Here is a 25,101-nt window from a genome sequence, read left to right on the forward strand (position 1 = left end):
TGTGAGGGCTTTGAATTTACCAAAGCACCTCGTGTCAATCTGTGTCATACTACCTTTTATTGATCTTCTTCGAGCATTTTATGGCACCATGTGGGTGGGGAGATTATTCCAAAAGCAAAAGGTGTGGACTGCGATTACAAACCGGGGAAAGCTTTGACATCACATATACATCGAAAGCCATATCTTAGAATATTTTAGCCTTGCATTTACTACTGATTGGGGAGAAACGAAGGAAAACAACAAGGCCTCTTTAAAACACGAGCATAATAATGGCTGTCAGTTAATAGCTACGTCTTCTCCCTTATAGGTCTAAATTTTCTATTACTTGTGCATTACTTCTCACTAGATGATTACCTTAAATGCCTGTAACAGTATTGCCTCATTATGAACTCCAACGAGAAACTGGGTATGCCCTATAGAATAAGAGCAGCATTATTATACAACCACATCATTAACTTTTATAGTTATAGCTGACTTTATAGTGAATTTTCTTTAACAACATTACATTTGGCCACACTAAAGGCTATCAAAGGTTGCTGTTAATTTTCTTCTTCTACACCAGCCCGTATTCAGGAGTATATCCAGACTGACTGTTTCTCTCCTTCCCTTTAGGATTGCAGTTGAAAAAAAAAAACAAACCTTTGGTTTCCTCTTATATTTGGCTCTGTGGATCAGTCCAAATAAGAATGCACTGAAAGTGGTGGAAAGCAGTTGCGTGACTGTGATTTTTAGATGGGGCCCCTGGCAGAGGCAGCCTCCAGCCTGCAGAGGGGAAGAGTGCAGAGTGAGAAGCCCACTGCAGGGCTCCTCTCTGGATCTCATTTTCACGTAGCAGGGGTAGGTTTGGGGCATGGACCTCCACATGCAGGTGAGGGTGTATTCCAGTGCACCGCTGTGAACATCTTGATAAGAAGGGAAAGGAAAAAAGAAAGAAAGAAAGGAAAAAAGCCATTTCAAACATCATTAAATTAAGACACACTAAAGTGATGATTAAAGAAATGATAAAACAAGAGAAATCACGGAATATTAATATTATAGTGGGTTGTTTTCATTCTATGTAGCCTCTTATTTGAAATGGAAGAAAACAATGTATTTCTCATGAATAACACTGAAATGATTAGGGGATAGGCTGTAATAGTTCTAGTCCGTAGTACGTTAAAAATCCCTCAATCTTAAAGTACACTCGATATCCCAATTCCACGCGTGCCGTTACATGTCATATATGTCAACAGCAAAAGAGAAAATGTCTTTCTGCTTAACCATTTCTACCAGAAGGGGGACCAGTCCGTCTGCCGTAGACGGAGAGTGGCCGACGGCGAGCTGAGGCAGAGGAGACGCCAGGGTGAGCAAGCCGACTTTGGGTTTAGAGTTCGACTCCGGATCCGGGGACAAGCAGATCCAGCAATCCGCATCTTGCCATGATCCCTAGGATTTTAATCATGCCTCTCTGTCTGTGTGTGAGTGCAGGCAGGCTGACAATGATTTCCTCAGTGATTACGTACAGAGCGAGTCCCTGCGGGGTAGGGGCCCCCTCTGGAGCCATCCTGATGGCTTTGGGGGCCTTGCTTCCATTTTCCATTATTATGTGGACTACCGGAGCGACAGCGCAGTCCAAGACCTTGCAGGTTTGTGATGAGGAGGGAGCTTCCATCTTCTCTCTGCTTCTTCATCCTCTTTTTAAGAGCAATTTAGACGTAGACTTAGATCAGATTCCGAACCTAATTCATGATTAGCTGACTGGAGTGAGAAAAGGAAGAGTCTGCAATAGTTTTGATGCTGTTAGGTGGATATGAAGTGAAAAGTGTTATTGTCATTTTTTTTCCTCTTTTTTTTTTTTGGGTTTTGTTGCATTTTTGCACACTCACGGGAGGCGTTTTGCTGATGTCTTTCTCACGCGGATGCATTTGAGATGAGAAGCGAAAAGCAAATATTGCGCTTTTGTTTCTAAACGAACATCATGCCTACACGCGTGTGTGTTTTCCCGGAGAATGGACGCGCATGACGGGATTACTATATTCTCACACTTTTCCCGATACCTAGCTCAACTAAATAAAGTCGCCTATAGCGATCGGGCTAATTGGATTTTATAACATCCACCTACTCATCACAAAATAACAGCAAACTCGTGTACAGACGGCGCGGCCGGGGCTAAGTTGCATCTTTATGTAATGGTAAAAAGGCAGCCGCGGTTTTGGTCAGTCAATTTTAGAGAGACTATACCTTTAGACTATCCCGTCCTACACAAATTGTCAGGCAGAAACTGAGCAACTTCAGCGTTTTCTATAGGATGTCGCGCCGCAAGCAAGCTAAACCAAGATCACTGAAAGGTAAGTGATAAGCCTGTTTGGTGGCTCTCAAAACATTTTGCTTTTTAAGGACATGACACAAAATGTGGACGAGCATGAACTGAATGCTCGTGAAATGTAACTGTCTCTCCCCCCACCCCTTTCTTTCTTTCTTCCTTTCTTTTTTACGCATTTCGAAGTGTTCCTTCCTATTTGTGTTGCGCATGAAATCGACTGTTTACGTACTTGGCATCGGAGGGGGATAAATAATAATACTAATAATATTAATAATAATAAAAAATTAAAAACATGCTCGGCTTTCGGTTCTCACTGTATACTGATGAGAGTTAAAGAAGGGGCAGGGATACGTTTAAAGAGCAACAGTGCAGCGCGACGCTGGCGAACATCTGGATGCGTTAAAGACGCTCCTGGTCGGAACTTGAGCCGTCTGATGGAATGGGGTGCACAGTCACGTGACTCACCCCGTCTGAAAACTCAAAGAGGAAACATTTTATACGTTGGGGAGGGGGGGCTGTGATGTGCGTGCTCGCAAGTGTGTGGTGAGGTGCAAATACTACCCAACGTTTAATACTAATGAGACATTTCATTAAGAAAAAGAAAAAGTTCTGGATTTATCAGTCAGGTTGCTTAAAGCTTGAAAACAGCTGAATTTCATCGGTAACGTCTATGATGTTATTTGGGGTTTTTTTTTTCTTACTCCCCTTTTTGGTCACTTTTTCCCTTTTTCTTCTTTAAACAGTTGGTTTGGTGGTAATCTGATCTACCATTTGCCACAGAGTGTACATGTCTGTGAGAGTTTCAGAAAGGGGGAGGGAGAGGGAAATAGAGACAGAAAGGGAGAGCAACATACACACACACATACACACATATTCACACATTACTTTTCTCTGTAGCATTTTAGTGGGGGGAGCTGTAGGTTTTTGGAGGTTGAGCTCCAGTTCATCTGGCAGGCATTGTATTTTGCTCAGCAAATAATTGTCCACAATTTCACATTCCCAGCTTGTGGTCTGTGGACCCCTTTCTCTCTCCCCCCCTTTTCGTTCTCGGAAGTCTTCATCTCAAAGGAAGATTACATGGTCTGTGGTACATTCATGCAGCCACCATTTTAAATCAATACCCAGGAGAGAGTGGAAATGTGAGTGCATGCACATCTTAAAATTGTCACATTCTGTTTCCAGACCTGCACTGCTCTATTCGCGGTAAACAGCTCCATACATAGATTTCATATTTTCTCAGAGCAGATTGGCATTGGCATTATTTTTTTTTCTTGTTTAGTTGGTGTGACATTTGCTATTCTCAAAAGACATATCACATATAATCGTCTCCTGCCAGCATGCCTACATGCTACAAGTGTGTGTGTGTGTGTGTGTGAGAGAGAGAGAGAGAGAGACTGTGTGTGTGCATTCAGAAGAACATCTGTTAAGATTTGTGTACATCTAAGTGTGCGGCAGAGAGGGATGCAGAGTGAGCAAATCAGTATGCAAATGAAGTCAGAGTGATGACATTGTTTGTTTTGTTATTGTCACTAAAATTTAAATTGGGAAAATGTGGAGCACGGAACATCGTGACTTTTATGTCTTCATTCCGGCTGCTCAACCGGAGCAGAAATGCAGATACGTCATAGATATTCCCTTGTTTTGGATCGGACCCAAGGAAGGCCAGGCAGATGTTATTTATTGTTCTTTGTCCATCTATTTCCTCAGGGACAGAGATAAACTTATACAGATGTCCACAATAACTTTGTTTGTCTTTTTTTTTTAATTGACATTTGACACTTTATTCTTCTCTATTGTTCAAGGAAGACATGATTGGTCATTTTATTTGTAGTTTCTTGTTTTGTGGCATCTCCTAATTTGTGTCGCTCACATTCATACATGTGTGAGCCCGTGTCTCCTATTCCTGTGTCTTTTCGCGAGCAGACCGGGATCTCCGAGTTCAGATTTCACTTTTATAGGTTGTCTTGAGGCAGTGGTCAATGTGAACGTTCCAATTTTTTCCCCTTTGCTCAGAAAGAACGCATTGTTCTGCAGAGGGGAGAATGAACAGAGATGCCGATGGAACGTGGTGGGAAGGTAGAACGAGCATCATGTGCAGCGTTTTGAGGGACTGGTATGGATAGTATGGACGTGGGGTGCATGCAGAGAAGATGAGAAAATAATGCTGTGACAGTTGGCACTCCTTTTTCCCTTGTGTACCTCCAACACACACCCACTTGCTCAGTATTGGCTGCTTGTGGGAGTCAGAGGTTATGTTTTTGGTCCCATGGAGGAAAAGGGCAACATTACAAGTCCCGTTTCAATTAAGTCTGAGAGACAGATCCGGCTACGTTATTGCTTGGGGGAATAAATGGCACAGGACGAGACCATACATCATTCGCTTATATGCAAACACTTCACCCCAGCCACTGACATTTACTCAATCCTGAGCCTTCTATATTTCTCAACTGTAGGCACATTGTAATTTTGTTTTGATGTGCAGAGGCTTTGGGTCAGCACATTGCCTCAGTCAGTGGTGAGCAGCGAGGAAGGAGGATCTCACTCCAAATCCTGCATGATGACTGCCACGTTGCCTGTCCTCCACTACTTCCTGAATAACATGAGACGCGGTTGATATTTTCATTTGGAGCGCAAATTACACTCTCAGGTCTTGGCACTGATGGTGTTCATTGGCCGAGGAGGAAGTTTCCAGGTCTGTCAATTGCATATATAAATATATTTTCTGCACCATTTCCATTAGGTATGGTGATCGCCATGAAATCAGGGCTGTGCCATGTACACCGTAAATATTTGATGATTTTAAGAAACTCAAATTCATCACCAGACAAGTGATCCCAGGAGGTTATCGTGCTTTAAATATACTTGACAGGAAATATCACTTTACACTTTAAATATACCCCTCATGCACTGGGTGGATTTGTAAAATCTGTAATAGGCCTGTAAAAATAAAATTAATGATTAAATTGTCTGTTTTGGGGGAGGGGTTGAATTCCTAAGCTTGTGCATAATAATTCGATTTAAAGTTTTTATTGACGTTTTTCTGGTATTGAAACCAGACCTTTCGGGAAAAACTGAAACAAATATTTAGTTGCTTAATCAAAAAAAATTGGCCATAAAATTTGAAGCTTTTCCTTTTAGTGAAAACAAAATTGAACATTTGACACGCATAACCACTCCCACTCCTATTCTCTTCAGTACTTTGAAGCATAGGTCTGTGTATGTACAAAAAATAAATAAATAAAAGTGTGAAGGGGTGGTTAAAGCTTCTGTAGTTTAGTCGGAAACAAGTCAAAAACTAACTTGCCTGTTTTTTTGGTTTTTTTTTTAAGGCAGCCTGTTTGCAGTATGTTCACCGTTAAATGGTCTGAATGTCTAATCTTAATTTTATCAGCTGGAACGCAGACGCATGCTACAGTCCACTCTTTTTTTCTCTTTTCATGTCTAAAAGGTGCGTTATTCTTAGTTTACAGCAAGCTGCAGTATTCCAGTCTGTTCACAATTAATGATCTGTGGCATAACACCCATTAACACTTTTCTAATGTGACACAAAAATATGGATAGTATTATCATTAAGGAAATTATGATGGAGGCATGGAAAAATCCCATTAGCACGGCTGTCAGTGCTCTTGACATGCAGCTCAGTGTGTCGGACTGGGCGTCGCGGGAGCTGGCCGATATGTCTTCTTATTCCATGGCATGTGTCTCTCTTGTTGTCATGGATTGTCTGCCACATGGAGAAAGAGTTCTGATTCAGAGACAATGACGGATTTCCTCCACTGCCGCAAATGAAATGCTACGTTTCTGGGGTTTCTTTCTTTCTTTTTCTTGTCTTTTTCCCCCCTCTCCTCTTGTCTCGTTTGCATTTATGAATAGCATTAATATTTTTGGAAGCTGAAGTTGCAATAATTGCATAATGAGATTATTGATTTGTGACGTTTTTATAGTGCTGCTAGTGGAGTTCTCTCGCGCTCTCTTTCTTTTCTTTTTCTTTTTTCTTTTGCTTACAATGCAAGGCAAAATATAGAATATAAATATTATGCAACATGATTAACATGCTCCTCTATTGCAAATTATTTATGACACCAATCACCAGTTCAAATAATGCTCATTAAGAAAGTTATTCATGTGCAGTGTGTGTTCTCCTCCCTCCCTCCCCAACCCTAATTGAGGAGCGTTGACCTCGTGACCCGAGCTAAATTGAGTTGTAGTCCCTGTGGCGAGCGTCTCCTTCCCGGTCAGTCAGGGCGGATTACACAGCCATTGTGTTCGGCACTTTATCGTCCAAGCTGGCTGTAACCAAGCAGATGAGTCACGCATATCCAGGAACACACTCAGGGCTTTTTTTTTAAATGTCTGAGAAGTGCTGCGAGATACCCTCACACACAAACAGAGACACACCAAATTTGTGGCAATGCTCGCATAAAAGCGCAAGACATGTACGGCATTAAATACATGTATCTGTGCACATACACACTTCCCAAAGCAGCAGGAATTCATTTGATGGATTTGAAAAAGTCCAAGCTTCTGCGACTCTGCCTTATTCATCTCTGTTAAGCCATTAGTTGTTGCTGTTATGGCGTGTCATGGTTTGTGCGCATGTAAATTAGCGTGGGGTATTTTTTCAGTTGTTCAGTTGTGAGGGTTTTGGGGGGTTTTTGTTTCGTTTTGTGTTATTTTTTTATTTTTTGCTCCTCGTTTTGTTCCGATAGAAAATGAATTCATTTCCTAAAAAGTAAGCGTCCCGTCTTGGGAATTGTCACTCACGATATAATGACAGTTACTCCACATTCATTTTTTTTGTGTGTGTGTTTGGCCATTGTGTTAATTAGCGGCCTTTAATGCTGTGCCACTTGTTGTGGGATTATGTTTTTCCTGCTCTGCATTTTGAAAATCAAAGGAAATGGTCCCATGTGTGTTTGGTATTGTATCAACAAAACCTTGCGGCATGATTACAGTTTGTCACTGACTGAGTGATACACTGTACCTTGTCAAACATTAATTAACTGATAGCAGTGATGCAGTTACAGCAGTGTGGACTGAGTTGCAGTCAGCTGAAGTCATTATGAGGTAATCATGAGCTTCAGAGTATATTAATTAAAAGTGCCCACCCTATTTATATATGTACTGTTATGACTGTTCATCAAATGTCCAGCTAGAAGGAAACGTCACAGGAATTTGGCCTGACTTGACAGCTTACCCTCTATGATTGCTCCTAGCTAGCTATTAATTATCTAGCAGACAGGTGCAAATGAGAAAAGAATTTGCACGGTGATGGAAGTTGTTTACTTTAAATGGCAAAACTTTTAATAAGTTCACCGTGGTGACAAATCATCGCAAACTGCTGTAATGTTTAAGTTCTTATGGCAATGTAAAATAGAATTTTCTGCCTGAACTCCCTCATCTCACCAACAGGGACGGTAATCAAAACAAAAACTCCAGCTCCCACCACCAATCTCTGATAGAACCATGGGGGATTTATTAGGACCCCCTATCTCTAGCCCATTTAAATGATTCTAGATGCAAGGCGCTCAACGGTGTTAGAGAAACTCATTAAACTCTCAGGGCGCCAGCCACTAAGGCCTCCTTTAAGAGGACAAGGTTTCTCTGTTGGCTGAAACAGTCCTCTTTGGAGGCTCTGAGGGATATATACCTCCACGGTGTCCAACTATGTCTGCTCCATCACTTTTAATTGATTTAGCTAATTAATTGCTAGACCCATGACCATTTGTTTTGCATATTTTCTTCCTACATCAATTATAATTGTTGCTCGGGGAAATATTCAAGATATTCGGAAAACATCCCTATATGTAACTGAATTTACATTGTCGTTTCTTTACAAGTTTATTTTGAATAAAAGATTCTTTTTTTCTATATTGGAGTTCCTTGAAAATTCACTTTTGGCTGGACACCGGATGACAGCGAACCATAGTCGCTCCATCGTTTGCTGTCTTCATAAGAAACAGCTCGACACTTTCCTCTTCATTTTTCACTGAAGTTTGACACCTCACTTGACACTAACTTGTGCTCCCCTGTGGAAAAGGCTTCTGCCACCATAGGATCCTGGCTTAATTATGCAAAGTACAGGATATTTTGTGCGATTTTAAAAGTGCGCCAGTTTCTGCTTTGGCAGTCACTGCCACACTCCCCTACTGGGAGGTCCTGTCAGACTCCCCCTTCCTCTTTGCCCAGGAAAATGAAAGGCTAGAAAGAAAAGACATAATGGAGAATGCATTTCAACTGCAGGGGTGGAACGCAGAGGCGTAAGAAGTCCTCAGTGAGACCCTCATTTTACATGGAACAGGTGGGAGACTCTTTTGTTCTCTTCCCGCTGTTAAAATCCATTTCATTTCTCGTACTTGACATGCCATGAGGAACTCTCACCGGTTCCAAAAAGGCTCCAATGTAAAAGGTTCCTACCTTTTACTAAACATAAGTCGTGTTTTTCAAGGCCGGTGCTGTTGTCAGAAAGTCAAAAGTGGTTTAGCTGCCATGCACCTAATGAGCAGATGCGAGTGCCGATCAAGCCGTCACTATTTTGTCACCCACCCTGTTAAAGAGCAAAAACACTTTGCAGCCACTTTGGCTGCATCTATTTTCTATGTGTCTGTTGGCGTCTTATTACATTTGTATACTTTACTGTAGGTTTCATTTTGGATCACAGGATCACAGCTTTAGGAAGATCCATATTTATGCTGCAGTGCTCTTTTCATGATGCCAGTCTAACGTAGCTAACCAGTGCACCGTGCAACCTTCTTACTAATATAGTCATCAAGGTATTTTTCACTTGGTCACTGTTGATGTTGGGAGTGTGTTTCATGGGAGACGTTCATAATTCATCACGTCATTACTCAGTCCAATATGTTATTTACGTGGGTGGCTGTTTGCCTCGTTGCCAAACCTCATACATATGAAAGGCTTGTGCGGATTGCCAAACCACAGGTTGAGCTTTGGAAAGCTGCTGAAATCTCCTGGAGTTTCCATATAGAAAATCTCAATAGTAAATAATAGAAAAGAAGGAAATCTCAATGTGTCTAACTTGTTTTTCGCTGTTAACTGTTTCTTTCCCTCTGTTTCTCCCCCTTCTCTTTTTCTGGCAGTAGAAGACAATGTGACAGAGGACCAGCACAGTCCTGGGCAGACTGCCATTCCAAGCGGTAATGCTCCATTTCATATTTCATCATTTTCGGCTGGAAAGTGGATCATGTGTCTCTGTGTGCGTTTGTGTGTGTGCGCCTATGTGTGTGCGTCTGTCTGTAAAAATTTTTGTTGGGATCAGAATGAAATAAAGTCTGTGCTTCCTGTTTCTGAGGTTTTCTTGCTGTAAACCGAATGGTTGCATGTGTTTTTTATAACTCAAGCGCTTTAGTGCATTTTCCGTGTTTGTGTGCACGCATGCAGGTGTGCCTATAGCTGTCCTTGTGTTTCTGTGTGTTCTTGCCTCTTTTTTTTTTTTTTACACTCTTTGTTTCCAAACCCTCTGTATGATGTAGAATAGAGCTACGCAGATGAATGTGTCCTGTCTCCACGCGTGCCATTCACAGTGGCCCTCCAGGAACAGAGCGGTAATTCAGGTCAGGCTAGCAGAAAGCCCCCTATGAATGAAGCCTGCTCCTGATGCACCACACTGTATATTTTCATTTCATTTGTCTCTGGTAAAGGTTAAGTCTCAGGCGTGGTTATTTTAAACCCGATATGGATGGTTTTGCCCAGCAGGCTGGGGACCCTGGGTACTCCTAGGCTGCCACATTAGTCCAGCATTTACCCATAGCGTTCTGAGTGCCTCTGTGTAAAATACAGGAGCTGTATGCATTACTGCAGTAAATCCTGGCTTAACTCACTTGCTCACTAGTACTCAGTAACTGTTTTTGTCTGATGTCTTGTTTGTTAGCTGGTATCTTAAGGTAGATGTGAGGTTCCTGCACTGATTTAGAAAGAAGCAGTTTTTGCACATACACTTTTCTGCTATCTGTTTCCGACTGAGCTTTTCCTCTTCATCAGACTTACTATTAGACCCTTTTGCCACATATTTGTGTATGGCTAAACTAAATAGCCGGGCCAATACATCTTCTGCTGTGTTAATTTGTATTGATGGCTATTGGTGGGTGGTTCTTTGAAAAGAATCTGCCTCCTTTGCCCGTCTAACCCCGGCTCAAGGGATGAAGGACTGGGCATAAGAGGCAGACTTGCCTCGGAGACCTCCTGTCATCCAGAGCCAAAGCAGAGCTAATGAGTGTGCCTGATTACAACGACCCCCTCAGACACACGAATCTCCCCTCTCCCCATCTCTGCACCGCCTCTATCTCCAGAGCGAGGGGAGACAGCCGCCACATGATCGATGTCTGCCTGTGGAGAAATCAGGAGGGCGCACAAATTAATTTCTCACTTTCCTCATTTGACTTCGTTTGACTGATTTATTTTTTAACCTCCTCTCAGGATGCAGCTTGACGAATGGTCAATGAGGAAATAGTTGTTTGCAGCGATGAACTTTTAAGATACAGCGAGCTTTCGCTTTGCCTATCTGTCACCTGTCTGAGTTTTAAAATGCAGTAATTCTACATAATGCCCCAACAAGTCCTCATAAAATCAAACTGAAAAGCAGCAGAAAGAGCTTACCTGATTGTCATGCGTTTGCTGCTTTGACGGACAGGGCCACAATAGCCATTAGACTTCTGACAAGCTAAGGGCTTCACCAGACATGGTGTCAGGATCTGCCTCATAAGTAGACCCCCAGTTGCGCTCTTCTGTGACTCTGCAAGCATTCTGCAGACCCTGCATCCTGTTTCTTATTCATGTTTGATATGTAGCAAAGGCAAAGGAGAAATGCTAACAAAAGAGGCCCTCTAAAAGATAGACAGTATTATGCATAGTATAGAGGGGCAGGAACAGTGTGATATCTGAGATTTAATGAGGCAGTGTGCTTTTTTACCCAGAGAGTCTGGAGCAGGCTTAAGATCTGCAGCTTGGCTTTACCACTGCGCTGCCTGTGTGTAATTATAACCACATGCTCAGTGCTTTTTCTTCTCTTTTATATATACATCCCTTTCTTTTTTCTTTCTTTCTTTTTTTTTTTTGCTCTTGGCTATTACAGATTGAGGCTTTTTTCTTTCTTTGTTTCTTTTTTTTTTTTAGAAGACTGTGTCAGCTCTGTCAAAGTGGAGTGGAGTGAGGCAAATAGAAGAGTTTCAGAGATCTGAAGGGGTGTCTGAGTGGCTAGGTGCTCTAGTGTGGAGTAGTGTTGCGTGTTGGTGCGGTGTCTGAGACTCTGGCTCTGGCTGAGGTTGAGGCTGCCCACAGATCAATGTACTGCAGGGCTCGCAACAGCAGGAAGAGGAAAAGGCTCTTTCACTACACCACTTCAGAAAATCATATTCTCTATTATTCATTTCCTTTGATGTTTTACTGCACTAATGGCATAGCAAGGCGCTCCGTGCAATATTATCACTGCCTGTGAGAGCGCGAGTGAGACGGCTGAACAAGAGAAAGAGCATTTGGTGTGTTCAAATGTTGTTTCTCATTCAGCTTCTTTGATTTCCATTCTTCTTTGTGTGCTCATATCTTTTTTTGGTGCAGAGATTTTAATGGCGGTTGATGCCATCTGTATACCTGTGATTATATGTGCTGCTTGCTTCATGAGCTGCTCTCTGTTGTCTCCGTTGTTTGTTCTTGTCTCTCCTGTAATTGTTTGACACCTTTTCTCCCTTCCTTTGCTACTCTTATCTTCATCTCAGCGTGCATCATAAAATTTTCATAAAAATACTACATGTTTATTTGTAATTTATAACAAGGTGCCAAACACTTTCTGCCAGTGCACCACTTTAAGCTCGTCTTTAGTGCTCTAAGAGAAATGGCTTTTGACAAACACCTCTGCTAATCGGTGTTCAAATTTAAAATGGATCAAATGACTGACTAATAATTAGACTTAGACACACACACATGTAAATTCTTGACAATTATTAACAATCTGGCAAGTGTCAAGCTCACAGCCCTGTCGCCGCATCATATTCTTTAATGATGGCGAATCAGTGGATGTGACGGTTTAAGCGGAGAGCCCCGAGTCCCATCCTCACAGAGGAGGATATACTTGGAGGCACATGTGGCATTAGAATGTAGTGTGACCTATATATGGTAGGTTCTCGGCAAAAAAAAAAAAAAAAAAAGAAAAGTTTCAGATTTTTAAATAATGAGGTGCCGGCAAGCGTGTGAAGGTTATTCAATCTTAATGTCCTCCTATTTCTGACAGCCTCCCTCACTCTGATAAAGAAGCGTGCCCACCTTTGATCAGGCCTGCCGACATGTGTCGAGAGAAGCTGCTTGCTGGTTGGAATAAATTCTTAATTCGAACTTGGGGGTGGGTTGTTGTAGGACGGGGTGCCATGGAGAGAGGGGAGGGGCGTGGGGTGGTGGAGTGGGGGCATCGTAAGATCAGGATCTTTGTAACATCATGGGGAAATGAGGAGATGGGTGCACTGGTAATGATGTTTTTGACACCCAAGTTCTTACGCTGCACAAAGGAGGCTCTGTCAGGCTAAACCCTGATGGAGCCTGTATCTACAGGCAAGTAAGAACATGGCCCTCAGTGGTTTCACACTTTTTTGTGCTCAGTATGTCTCAGATGCATTTGAGTCAAATTCAGATTAAAACCCTGACATCCGTTAAATTTTGTGCCTAGCATCCACAACTACTTTTTTGTCTTCTCTTTATTGTAGGCCCAAGTTTTTATGAATTTTTCTAGCTTAGGGTTAGATATTAAATCTCCAGTGTTAAGGTTCACGCAGAGACTTAAACTTTTTAGATTAAAATTCTATTAACAGGCTTGGCCAGACAGTTCACTTTATATTATTATTGTTTTTTATTATTATATTTTCTTCTATCCCTCTGTGCTCATGCCTCCCTCTCTCCCTGTGGTCAGTGTCTGCACCTGTCACAGTGTGTGGGCCAGACAGTGGGGGATGAGGCTACGCTTCCTTGCTAGGGACCACGGGTCCCTGGTGGGGCTAATGGAGCAGCGAAGAGAATATCAATTAAAAGGTTATAAATATTTAAAAGCAAAAAAATATTCAATAATATAAGGGTAGGGGGTCCAGGAGAGTCTTCAACTCACAAGATGAAAGTTGTGGCATGATAAATGTCACTAGGCACCATAAGAGATCATAAGTGTGCGCGTGATGGATGGATTTGGACCCGGACAGATATTACACGGCTCTAAAGACGTCAATCACCATTCAGATCCCCACATTTTATTAGTACAGTATTAATGTGCTTTTAGTACAATAAAGGTTTGAAATTTATCCTTAGAAATCATTTTGTTAGATCTTCATTATATCCCCCCTATGAATAATTTCTCAGTCGCAGCTATGATCATCTCCCTTTGAGCCGCCCTTATCAGAGTATGGATCAGCGGTCAGTGTAGCCTCTCTCTTGTCCTTACCTTCCACGCCGACGCTGTTAAGATGCTCATCGGAAATTAACAAGGGTGTTAATTCGAACCTTTGTTTTAAATTAACAAGGGCGTTGGGCCTGATGAAAAATTCTCAATATCTTACACATCTTCGCCCAATATTCCACAGCCATCCCGAGCATACTGGTATCGATCTGCTGTCCAGCCAGTAGAGGCTGGTAGAAGAGAATGTCCTGATCTGATGGATTACTGTATGAGGCCCAGAGGCACAGGAACCTCAGTATTGATGTGGCTCTTTAATCCCACGGTTGGACGTGACCTTGCCGTGTCTAAACCCCCACGCCCCCAGAGCGACTTTCCAAACCACCGCCCCCATCCCCTTCCCCCAAACATGTAACAGTTTACACTTCCAGTGCCGCATCGCTACAGCTCAGGTCGCTCACCTCAGCTGAGTGCAGTGACCCAGCTCGGATTCGCTGAAAGTTGGAGCAGAAAGTTGTTACCTAAAACAAGAGAAAGCAAGGGATTGGAAATCAAACTTACGAATGCATAACGCTGATCCTTTTCCCCGGTAATCATAAAAAAAATGTATTTTATTTGGTCGTTATTGTGGATCTATGAAATAATATGAGAATACCAGTGAAATTCATCCACGCTCTGCTCAGAGGAATGTATTTCTATTTCAGATTAGACATAAAATGCTTAAATGTAGCCATCAGTTGTTTTCCCTGACAGGACCATGCTGTAATATTAGAGAATTTAATGATTCATGAAGGCCTTTGGGAAAAAAAGAAAGTTTTAACCTCCTCCACAGGCACCCTGTAAAAAACACACACACATGAAGTGTTCATATTTCTGTGCATATTGTGAATTCTGTGCCTCTGTGTGCGGATGAATCATAACTCTATATTGTGTGGCTTTTGGCCTCAGTCAGAAGTGTTTCCCCCCAGAGCAAGAAAGGCCTGCATCTGTGAGGATTGGGTTGGGATTTTCATTTTCTTGAAACACCTTCTGTTCTGTTCTGCATGGTCCCACCGGGGACCACAGTGCTGATATTTTTAGAGGGCATGTTCCGAGAGCCTCAGTCGCCAAGAGGGAAGGACAATGGAGGGTGTGATGTTACATCAATACTTGGCGCAAGTGGGGGAAAGAAAAAAACCCCTGGGTGGCCTTGATGAGTTCTCGACCGCCTTTCCTCAAGGAATTTCACAGTTTAAGAGCACCCTAACAGAAAGAGGACCTAAAATGGCCGCCCCAGTGCACACGCACCCAGCACCAGTACAGCCACACCTGCACGCTTTTGGTGCCACACACTCCTTGTCCTCAGGCTCTGTTAACTGTGTGCGGGGTGAAAAAAACAGGCTTACTCCTAACGTTCCCCTCCGGAGTTTCCAGACAAGCCGAGGAACACTTATTGGAGTGGGGCTTAAAATGGCTGCCAGTGAAGTGCAGAGGCTTTTCTTCCACCCCGCAAAAGCCTAACCAGGGTGGCATGATTGTTTGATTGTAAGTATGGTGTTTTAATTAGAAGTATTGTGAAGTGTAAAGGTCGCAATGTGAGGAGAGACAGGGCTGCGGGCCATTCTGCCTATTAATAAGATACTATTCCAAGCTGCTTTGGCTTAACTACGTGTCAGAATGAAGATATGCGTGGTACGCTGCGAGTGAGCGATGCGAGGTTTGATTTGCTGTCGGAACGCTTTAGTATCACGTGAAGAACTTCAGATTAGAGTGGTAATTTGAAAGATGGTTCCTCCTGATTCAGGGTAGTAAGTTGCCCACCCCTGGCACTGCTGCAGCACAAAGCCAACGAGAGACAAAACTGCAGATGGATTGAAGAATATTGATGTGCGCGACCCGCAGCTGCCTGCGAGCAAAGCTGAATAATTTAGGGAAGTGTGTCGTGACGACAGCCCAACACACACCAATCTCAGTTTTTGTGTGTCTTCCTGCGCTATGCTACATACATCCACAGTTCTGGTCTAAATGTCTGAGTAATATGGCAAGGTCTTTCTCCTCTGATAGATGCTGACTGATGCAATTCAGCACTCGCTGGCAGAATTTCATATTTCTTTGGTCCAGCCAAAACTGCAATCCAGGATTTATTAACTACACATATTCCCATCAGTCTAGTTTCATATACTGAAGTTTTGCTTGGGTGAAGCAGGGCAAACACAACGTAAAACCATTTCTAATAACAGAGGGTGCGTGCTTGTGTGTTTGTATGTGTGTGTCGGATTTGTGTGTGCGAGCGTCGTACCGCCTTCTCCGCCTGTATATCTCTCGCCCGCACCTGCCCAACAGTTCTGTTATGGCATGAGTGGTTGAGTTACAGAGGCCCAAATTGAACCTGCATTTTTATTACAGTTTTTATTATTGTTTTTATTAAATCCAGAGTCTAGAAATCCATTTTATTGTCACCCAGAGGAAGCCGTAGTACCTCGCTGTGTGGGTCACCCCTCTGACTATGTGGTGCTGTCATTTCCTGTGGCTCGGCAGATCCAGAGTGCGCCCTCGAGAGGGCGGCGGAGGATGGTGAGACCGGGCATCTAAGGAAGAGGCTGCTCTCTCCAGAGGAAGGAGAGGAGGGAGAGGAGGAGGACGAGGAGCCCGCGCTGCACAGCTGCGACAGCTGCCGGCAGGTGTTCGAGTCGCTGAGCGATCTCACCGAACACAAGATTAATCAATGCCAGCTGACAGGTAAACAACGTTCAGCCCACCGAGCCTCCCCTCCACTCTGCCACTCAGCTCTTCTCCCACTCTCACTCTATGCTTTCATCTGAGAATATGCCACACTATGTGTGTTAGTACACTGCACCAAGGGGAGCACAACACCAGACTACCAGTTTCTTTGGTAGATATCCAGCAGCACAGGCCTCCACACACATAGCGCATTAGTTATATTGTGGTGTACGTTAATATCATCAGAGACGACATCTAAACAGGCCCACACGTGCCCATTAAAATAGATAGCAGTATATGTATTTATAGTATGAGCCTCGTGTCCTTACATGTGTCAGTGCAAGGTTTTATACGGCACCATACTAATTCGAAACATTTCAATAACACCGAGTATTAGTGACATGGAGCTAGTAGGTCCCACAGTAACCAGACCACCAACTGGAGATGGATCTTTGCTCCAGGAAAGTCCCTCAGCTGCTCCCAGTGCGAGCTAGCTGCAGTAGTAATACCTTGTGGGATTGAAAGAAAAGGATGCCATTGGCAGACTGTGTCATTGACCTGTTGATGGATGAATAGGACTATAAATACCCTGACAAGGTGGCAGACAGAACTAATGATGTGAACTGAAGGTTTCCATGTGCTTCTCCTGGACTTGCTGTCCTCCTTTACATGCCCTGACAGGCCCGTATTGAGAAACACCATCTGATACTCATTTCATAGTGTTTGGGCACATGTCTCGTCTCTTTCTACTGTCAAAAATAAAGTGAACTAAAATGTCCTATTTCTGTTTCAGATGTAGTACAGACGCTATTGTTTGTCATTCAACAGAAAAGCCCAGAGATGTTTACGATTGAGTTGCATTCAGTCTTTAAGTATGATGACTAGCCTGTTTCATTTGGGCTCAAAGTCCATTAAAGTCATGTAGTGCATGGTGTGTAAAAATGCCAGTCATAATTCTTTAATGACAGTCATTGCATGTGTTATCATGAGGATTTTTCTCTTTAATATGTTTAATATTTCTCACTGAACCCAGTAATCGACTCTTTTATTGATGCCCCAGGGATGGTAAATGGACACAAGAGGAGAAATTGCAAGCAAGAAAGTTTATGGCTTAAAGATACACTCGATAATTGAAGTGGAATAGATAGCACATTGAATTTTAAAAAGAAAATGAATGTATGTATAATGTATATATATAAATGAATGTATATAAAACATAAGACAGAAAAAAAAACTCAACTGCACTAGCAACATAAAAAGTAAGCTGGTAAGTAAGCATTTGCAGGAAACAACAACCTCAACCAATTAGAGATGTCGCTGTTTTCAGTTTTGTAGGGTAGTTCTTTTCCGTGACATTGCAAATAAGATGGGTTTCATGCAGACCTGTGGTTCCTACAAGAACACATACTGTTGTTTCACAGTGTTGTAGCTCTTGGTAAGTCTACATTACAACACCATGGCTCATAATCAAAACCCCTGCTTCTAGAACATCACTGTTGCGCTCCATTAGAGGTAGTCCTTTAAGCCTTGTGGTTATGTGCTCTAAGTTCAATGTCACAGCTTACTTTATCCATTTCAAATTTAAAGTCTTGGAGCACCTCAGTGCACAGAAACCCTTCCTAACAAGGCTTTTATTGTGAAACTTTGAAAGAAAGAAAGTGTCGTATAAACATCATATTGTAACCTTAGGTTGTTGTTTTTTTTTAACACAACTTTTTTTTGTTGGGTCACTCAGCAGCAGGATGTTATTACTGACTAGCTGACAGACACAGTTGTCGGGGTCATGCGCCTCTCTGACTGTAAGGAATCTTCCCCAGCTGGTAGAAACAGTATTTACGTGTGTTATGCCCCCTCTTAGAATGTTTCAGCTAGCACTTTTGTGTATGCCCAGCAATAGTCTCTTTTCTGTTTACATTCAAGCACAGTTTGATTTCATATTTTGCAACCGTCAGCAAACCACAAATTATAGGTTAGATATCCCATGAGTTTTACAAAGATTTTCCATTAACTGTGAGACAGCCTCAAGTCTCGTGTTTTTGTGTACTCAATATGTAAAAATGCCTTCTGTTACCCTCCTGTCTGTGTTAATTTGAGCAGAAACGCATACATGTGCATTGCACAATTGATTTTATGCCCTGCTATGTGTTTAAATTCAGAAGAAGCGACACTCAATCAGCTAAAGGTTTGAAAACTGACTGCACTCTTCACTTCTGCATTACTGTCATCCAACAAAAAAAATGACTGGTCTAAGGGAAAGAAAGTGCAGAGTCTCCTGTCACTCTTTTTTTTCTTCAATCTGACACCCAATTCAATCAAGTCATTGCAGATGTGTGGACAGTCTTTGTTTGGGGACAATTTGAGGAATGCAGAAAGAAAAGGAAAAAAAACCCACAAAGGATTTTATTTAATTAAAGTTCTTCCTATACTTATACTGTTGCACAACACTGAGAAAACAATAATGTTATAAAGTTGTGTTTCTGATTCAGGGACAGGTCTTTAATGTTCAGCAGCATTTTCAGTATGTGGTCATGACTGACTCAGCCATATTTTTTTTCTATAATTAAGCCTGTCTTTTAAAAATGTCAATCTTATGGACAAATAACTCTTAATTGCTCAATGATGAAAAAAAAAAGACAGTTTGGATAAGAGCCCCTGTGGAAGCCAAACAAAAGATTCTAATTGCCATTAGGGTATTGTGATTGTGCAGAAACACTCTATTAGTATTCAAACACAGTGGGAGAAAAGAAACTTCTAGATGGCATACTAAGTACTTTGAATGTGTGTGTGTATGTCTGTGAGTATGTGTTTGTGCATTCTCTGGAATATGGGATATGAGATTTCCTATGTGGAATTATGTAGACATCCATGACCAATTAATCTGCCTTACATCAAGTCTCTACTCACAGATGGATCCTTTATTAGAGCCGTTTTCTAATCAACCACCAGCACCTGCTAAACTCTCCATTTTTACGATTTCAAATATTTTATTTTTGGTTAACAAATTGCAAAAGCTTGACTGGAACCAATCCATGTATGAAGATTTGCATGCTGACACAACTCTGCATTTTTTCCCCTCCCATCAAAACATATACAGTGAGTTTCCTAAGACAGACAGCCCATATACAGTCAGTAAGCTTAAAAAATACATATTATAAAAGCAGTCGGATAAGGCAAGTGAAATAAAGTCTAAACAGATTCTAACTGTGTGTCGACCACACCCGATGGACAGAGAGAAAGAAAAAGATGTTACATGTCACTGCGATCAATGGCGGCCATTGTCTCTCCCCATCTGGCAGAGGTATAACACCTTCCCATGCACTTAAGCTGTGGCCACTGCAGTGCGCTAAGGGAGCACATGGGTATGGATTGCCTCGTGTCCCCGATGCGATCGGTGCTATTGATCGCACTAATGCTGGACTGCAGAGGAAGGCGAGCGCCTGAGAAAGAGAGCAAGGGAGAAGAAGGGAGATGTGGAGAGTGAAAGAGAGGGAGAGAGAGTGCTGCAGGAATGTGTCCCCAGGGAGCCCGTCTTGGGCTGGGGCAGGGCTTCAGGAATGCTCCCCAGGAGATCCCAGTGAAGGCTAGGGCAGGGCTGGAAGAATGCTCCTCTAGAGAGTTGAGAGTGGAGGCTGGCTGGGGCAGGGCTAGAAGAATGTTCCCCCAGAGCACCCCTCTAACTCTGGGGCAGAAGTAGAGAGGCTCTGAGGGGGGAGACCCCCCCCCTACCCCACCCCTCGGCTCCAGAATGGCTGCGGATCAGGTTTCCGTGTGGGGATCAGCATCCTGCCGACATGGCTTTAGGCTACCCTGGGGAAGAGACAGGAGGCTGGAGGCATAGCTATTCCATAGGACTTTCCAAAAACACTTCACAAATGCTTTGTCTCACTATCACGCTGCATTGTCTGCGCACACTTATATTGTTACCTATCCTTAATGGAGAAAGAGAAACAGTGTGTGTGTAGTTTGACTTTTGTTCTCAGTTGGCACAAGAGATGTTCATATGCCAGGTATGAGATTGCAGTGGTAGGCAAGGAAACATGCCTTCAGGCCTACTCGCCAAAGAAATACCTTGCTTCTCATCTCATTTCAGCTTGTGTTTACTAGCCCACACTGTAAATAAAAATAACACCTCTAGCTCAGAGTTTAATTCAAAAGATTGCATTTTCACACAGCCTTACTCGGTCAATTCTTCAATTCCGCGTCTCTGAAGGTATTTGAATAGCCTAGTGCACACATGGGCTGGCAGCCTAGTGGCCGTTCTTTCATTATGGGTCCAGCTCCCTTGAGCAACACCTTTTCTTGTGTCCTTCACTAGAGGAGGGGCATGTCTGCTCCCCCCAGAGAGATCTGTGCCCTGCTATTTTAACCCTCTGTGAGATGACCTTTTTAATAAGTGTCTTTCTCTGCTTTCCTGCCGGCCACTGTGCGAGCAAACAGAGCATGTCTTCTGCTTCCCTCAGATAAAGGAATCAATCAGAGTGGGTGCAACAGAGAAAGAGAGAGATAACTGGGCCATATATGGATTTATATTATGTAGATTTCCCCTTTTCCTCATCCCTGTAGACACTGCAAAATGCACTCAGCTTCAATAAAACACATTTCAGATTTATGAGAAAAATACAAATGAAACACTAATACTCACTGAAAAACAATAACATTTCCTCACAATGCAGAACATGCTAATATGATAGAAACTCTTTCTCTGTTTGCAATGGGTACCATTTCTTTTTTAAACCTGCTGATCAATGTCCCCCCCTTCTATTCCCAACCACAACATGTTTGCTTGAAGTGTTTGAATTCATTTACATCAAGCCTTTGGGTCAGCAGCATGGAAACATTCAGTAATACCCTCAACTATGAACAGACTCCTGGCAGTCCGTGCTTTATACTAACTGTTTCCAACAGGCTCCTATTGGTTGTACTGTTTTTTTTCTACTAACTTTGTGTATTGATCCAACAGCTGCTTTGTAGCTGCCAAGAAGAATGTGCCAAACTGCAAAGACTTTATTCGCTTCAAAAGGGCTCACATAAGAAGAAAAGCGACATGACAAGACCTGATTAGCCGAACTCTGAGCCACCGCCGTTCATCAGAAATTCTGCTGTGTTTTTGCCGGGGTGTCTTGCGACATCCTGGTACAAAGAGCAGCACACTGATTACAAGGCTTTGAAAGGAGGAGAGGCGGTCAGGGGAGAATAGCTACTTCTGGCACAACGCAGCCACTGAAAAGAGACCTCATGCTAGAGTGAGCTCTTACAATTGGGCTTGAGTCTTTCCTGTGTATGTGTTTGTGTGGGGGGCATGTTCTACGTGAGCGTCTGAGAGAAAAGAAAAATAGGTATGGAGGGAAAGAGGTAGAAAAGATATTAAAGTAGATGTTGACTCCGTGGTATAGAGTCCCCGTGCATTTCCTCTTTGTGCAACAGTGCCAGCAACGTTAACAGGAATGTCATTAGGAATTCAAAGCATATGCCCTCGTGAGGACGCCCTCTTTCTCTTTCCCCTGTGCTCCACACGGCACATATTATGCACTGTATAAAGTATTTATTGGTCTTTGTCAGACGAGGGCTGCATTTTCTGCAGAAAAACCATCAAAATAAGAATAGAGGAACTTGCAGGGTTTTTTTGTGTGTTTTTTTGCTCGGCTTTGTGGGTTTAAGGCATAAACAACAATGGCTAGCACTGCAACTCTTTGCTTTTCTCGTATCCGCATCCCCCATCTATCTAACACTCTGTGTCTCTCACGTTTTCGCTTGTTCAATCAGTCATCCGTGCACACACAAACACTTATTAACAAGCACGAGCACACACGCTCCCTCTCAGCACCTGCGTGCCTGCACTTTGCATTTTAGACGACACATAATTCATCGCCCAGGAGGCTAAACACATGCCGGGACTTCATCCAGTTGACCTCTTTCTTAAGTAGGTAGCCACAAAAGCCGAGATGACATGTGGACAAAACAGAGATAATCTCCTGCACTCACCCAGAACTACAAGCTACAAGCACCTGAGCGAAAACCTATACCAACAACAGTGTTCTTATTTCCCCTTTTTGCTGTGTAGCGGTCCTTTGAAACTACTGTCTTCAGTTCTGAGACAATGACCAGTCCAAGAAGCGGTTGTTTCGGTTTCTCTCACACTCAGTATCTCTCCCTGGCCCTGGCTCTGCCTGCTCTTTGTTCACTCTCTTCCTCAGCCTGCAAGTCTTTTTCAGCGGCACAAGCAGAAGAATGGCACATTAAATCTTAATAGGACTGCGTCTGGCCGTGTTGAATTGCAGAGCGTGTTAAGCCGGCGCTTTCCTCCCCCTTGGCACACGCTTGTGGAAGTGGAAAACAATTGAATAAAAGAAACCGCTCTCTCTCTCTGTAACACAAGTGACTTCGGCTGTTCTGCTGAAACTATGAGATTGAACTGACTCCAGCTCACAAATGGCTTAAGCCCTTACTAAGAGACTGTAAAATAAACATTTGTACTTTTCAAGATGCATATGTGGAAGGTGCACAGAGGATTTACCTGACCACCCACAATGAAGCCGTCGCATTATTCCCTGTTCCAAGTGACAGCTGAAAAATGCTGCCGTAGACTCTGTGCTTAACTGGTGGCTGAGGAGGCAGGAGTAACCTCGCTAGGAGGGATATGTGAAATGTATGAAGAGAAGGAGATAAAAAACTGAATATTTAGATTGAATAAAGTCAGAAAAAATAATAAAGAAGTAGAGAAAAGACAGTGAAGGTAGGGAAGAGCCAATCTTAGCAGCAATGTGAGTCCAGGCCTTCTTTGTAAGGCAGTCAGAGGTGGTAATTAGCCAATGATGAGTTGACGGGTTGTGTGTCCAGTGCTCGGCACTGCTGGGTGGGGCTGTGGGAGGTAGATAAGGCCAGCAGTGGGCTTATCTCTGAGAAAGACAGGCACCAGGCCTGCCAGGCAAATCCACCCACAGACCTGCCGTATTTTATTAACAACATCATTAATGCCAGACAGGTTATGTGCGATGGCTCGGAAGAGAGACGGGAAAAAGTAAAAAACAAATAAAGTCTCAATTCCTGCTTGGCCGGCCAGTCTAAAGTACATAGGCACCGGTTGACGTGTTTTGAAAGCAAGGAGCTTGTGGAGATGTTTACCAGGTAGGCAGCCAACGGAAGGGCACGGAGAGCGAGCTTGGATCTTACCTCTGGGTTTGCTCATTCTCCTCTGGGTCCCCAGAATTCAAATGATTTTCTTTTTTTCCCTTTCAAACGTGGGACTACTCACCAGAATAATGATGAAGCAGATACAGAGAAACATAACTAGACACAAAGAAAAGGCAAAAATGTTTTTTTTTTTTTTACTTTACGGACATCCAGGGTTTCATTTTTAAACACATGCTTTGTAAAATGCTTAGTTTTCCCCATTTCTCTTTCTCTCGCTCACCTGCATCTTTCAATCAGGTGTTCAAAGTTTTGTCTTCTTCATGCTCCTTTAAATTATAGAGCATTAGTAATGCATTTATTACATTTTCTTTAGTTTGCAGTAATCTATTGACCTTGAATCAGATGGCACTATAACAGTTATCAGTTATCCTTTTGTATTAGTATGTGAAATATGCCAAATAGCGTTTGTTCAGTGGCATGTCTCCCTATAATAATAATCACCCCCAGGTTATGAGGATGTGACCTGGGTGCACCAATCAGTGTATACCTCACTCACCCCAATGCACACCTAAATGAAACAGGCTTTTGAATCGTCTTCTGCAATTTCCCCCAATGAAAAAAAAAAAAGTCTTAGGATTTTGCTCATGTCTGTGTGGAAATGTACTGCACATTGATCCCCATAGGGCTTTTTCCTTACATGGCTTTTGCCAAACTCACCAGTAATGGGAGGAAAGGAAGGAGGGAGTCGGAGGGTGGTGGAAAGAGTGACCAGTCCGACAGGTTTATGTCTCCCTGCAGGCTGAGCTCTGTGGAGCGGGCCCACAGGAAGGAACGGAGCCAGCTGTGACGGCATCCTGCTAGCCACTGTGGTTTAGGAGCTTTGGGGCTACACTATCACCAACTCAACATTTCCCCCTCTCCTCTACCCTTCCCAGGGGTTGTTTTTGTTGGCCAGGGGGCAGTGTTTGGGTGGGGGCTGCTATGTGGCTCTGTGGAACAGCCACTCCTACACTTCAGGATATGGGAAGTTGAACCACCCGCAAGGACAGGGATTCTCAAATATCGTGTAAAGTAGCACATTTGTTCCTTAGCACTAATTGCCATTTTCAGACTGGAAGGTAGGTTCATAAATGTTATTTTATGGGCACGATGGGTGTCATTTAAGGTCTCCAAGGCCACCAGCTGGACTATGCTTTGGCAGTGAAAGCACCATGTGCTATAACAGAATGTAATGGTTCAACAGTAAAGACATGCTGTCAGGTAGCACAGAGACGTCCTTCTAATGTTAAGAGCAGTGGACAGATTGGGTGGGGGGGGGACTGAGAATGTAAAGGTTATCTGATCTATTCCACCTCCAACCTGCCTGGCTGATCAATCTGCTGGAAGAGTCAATCGATTTGATCAGAGAGCCTCTCCTTAGAGAGGACCTCCCAAGGAGTGGGTAGGATTCTGCGAAAGGCTGCCAGCTTGGAACATGTCTCCGCGATAAACCGAGACATTAAAATCCCTGATTAAATAGTAACTCACCACCTGTGGCAGCCATTCTCTAAATAAGCCACTGATTTAAGACGGCAAAGAACATCTACTG

The 25,101-nt window shown here is 43.0% G+C and overlaps 1 protein-coding gene across 3 annotated transcripts in view; it reads left to right on the forward strand.

Annotated features, from left to right (window-relative positions):
* The first annotated feature begins 1,633 nt into the window (after window positions 1-1,633).
* Window positions 1,634-25,101, forward strand: part of LOC146613402 (zinc finger protein 521-like) — an 88,496-nt gene continuing 65,028 nt past the window's right edge. For 2 of the 3 annotated variants that reach the window (XM_085378269.1, XM_085378271.1), the window contains exons 1-3: window positions 1,634-2,327; window positions 9,400-9,456; window positions 16,200-16,400. In XM_085378269.1, the coding sequence (XP_085234395.1) occupies window positions 2,288-2,327; window positions 9,400-9,456; window positions 16,200-16,400 (298 nt within the window). In that variant the 5' untranslated portion in view covers window positions 1,634-2,287. The remainder of the gene's footprint in view (window positions 2,328-9,399; window positions 9,457-16,199; window positions 16,401-25,101) is intronic. The other variant, XM_085378270.1, reaches the window with a different exon arrangement.

The sequence above is a fragment of the Diplotaxodon limnothrissa genome, linkage group LG18 (genome assembly GCF_057381915.1).
Source record: "Diplotaxodon limnothrissa isolate DT_005_m linkage group LG18, D_limnothrissa_male_GT1.1, whole genome shotgun sequence".
Classification (NCBI taxonomy): Eukaryota; Metazoa; Chordata; class Actinopteri; order Cichliformes; family Cichlidae; genus Diplotaxodon; species Diplotaxodon limnothrissa.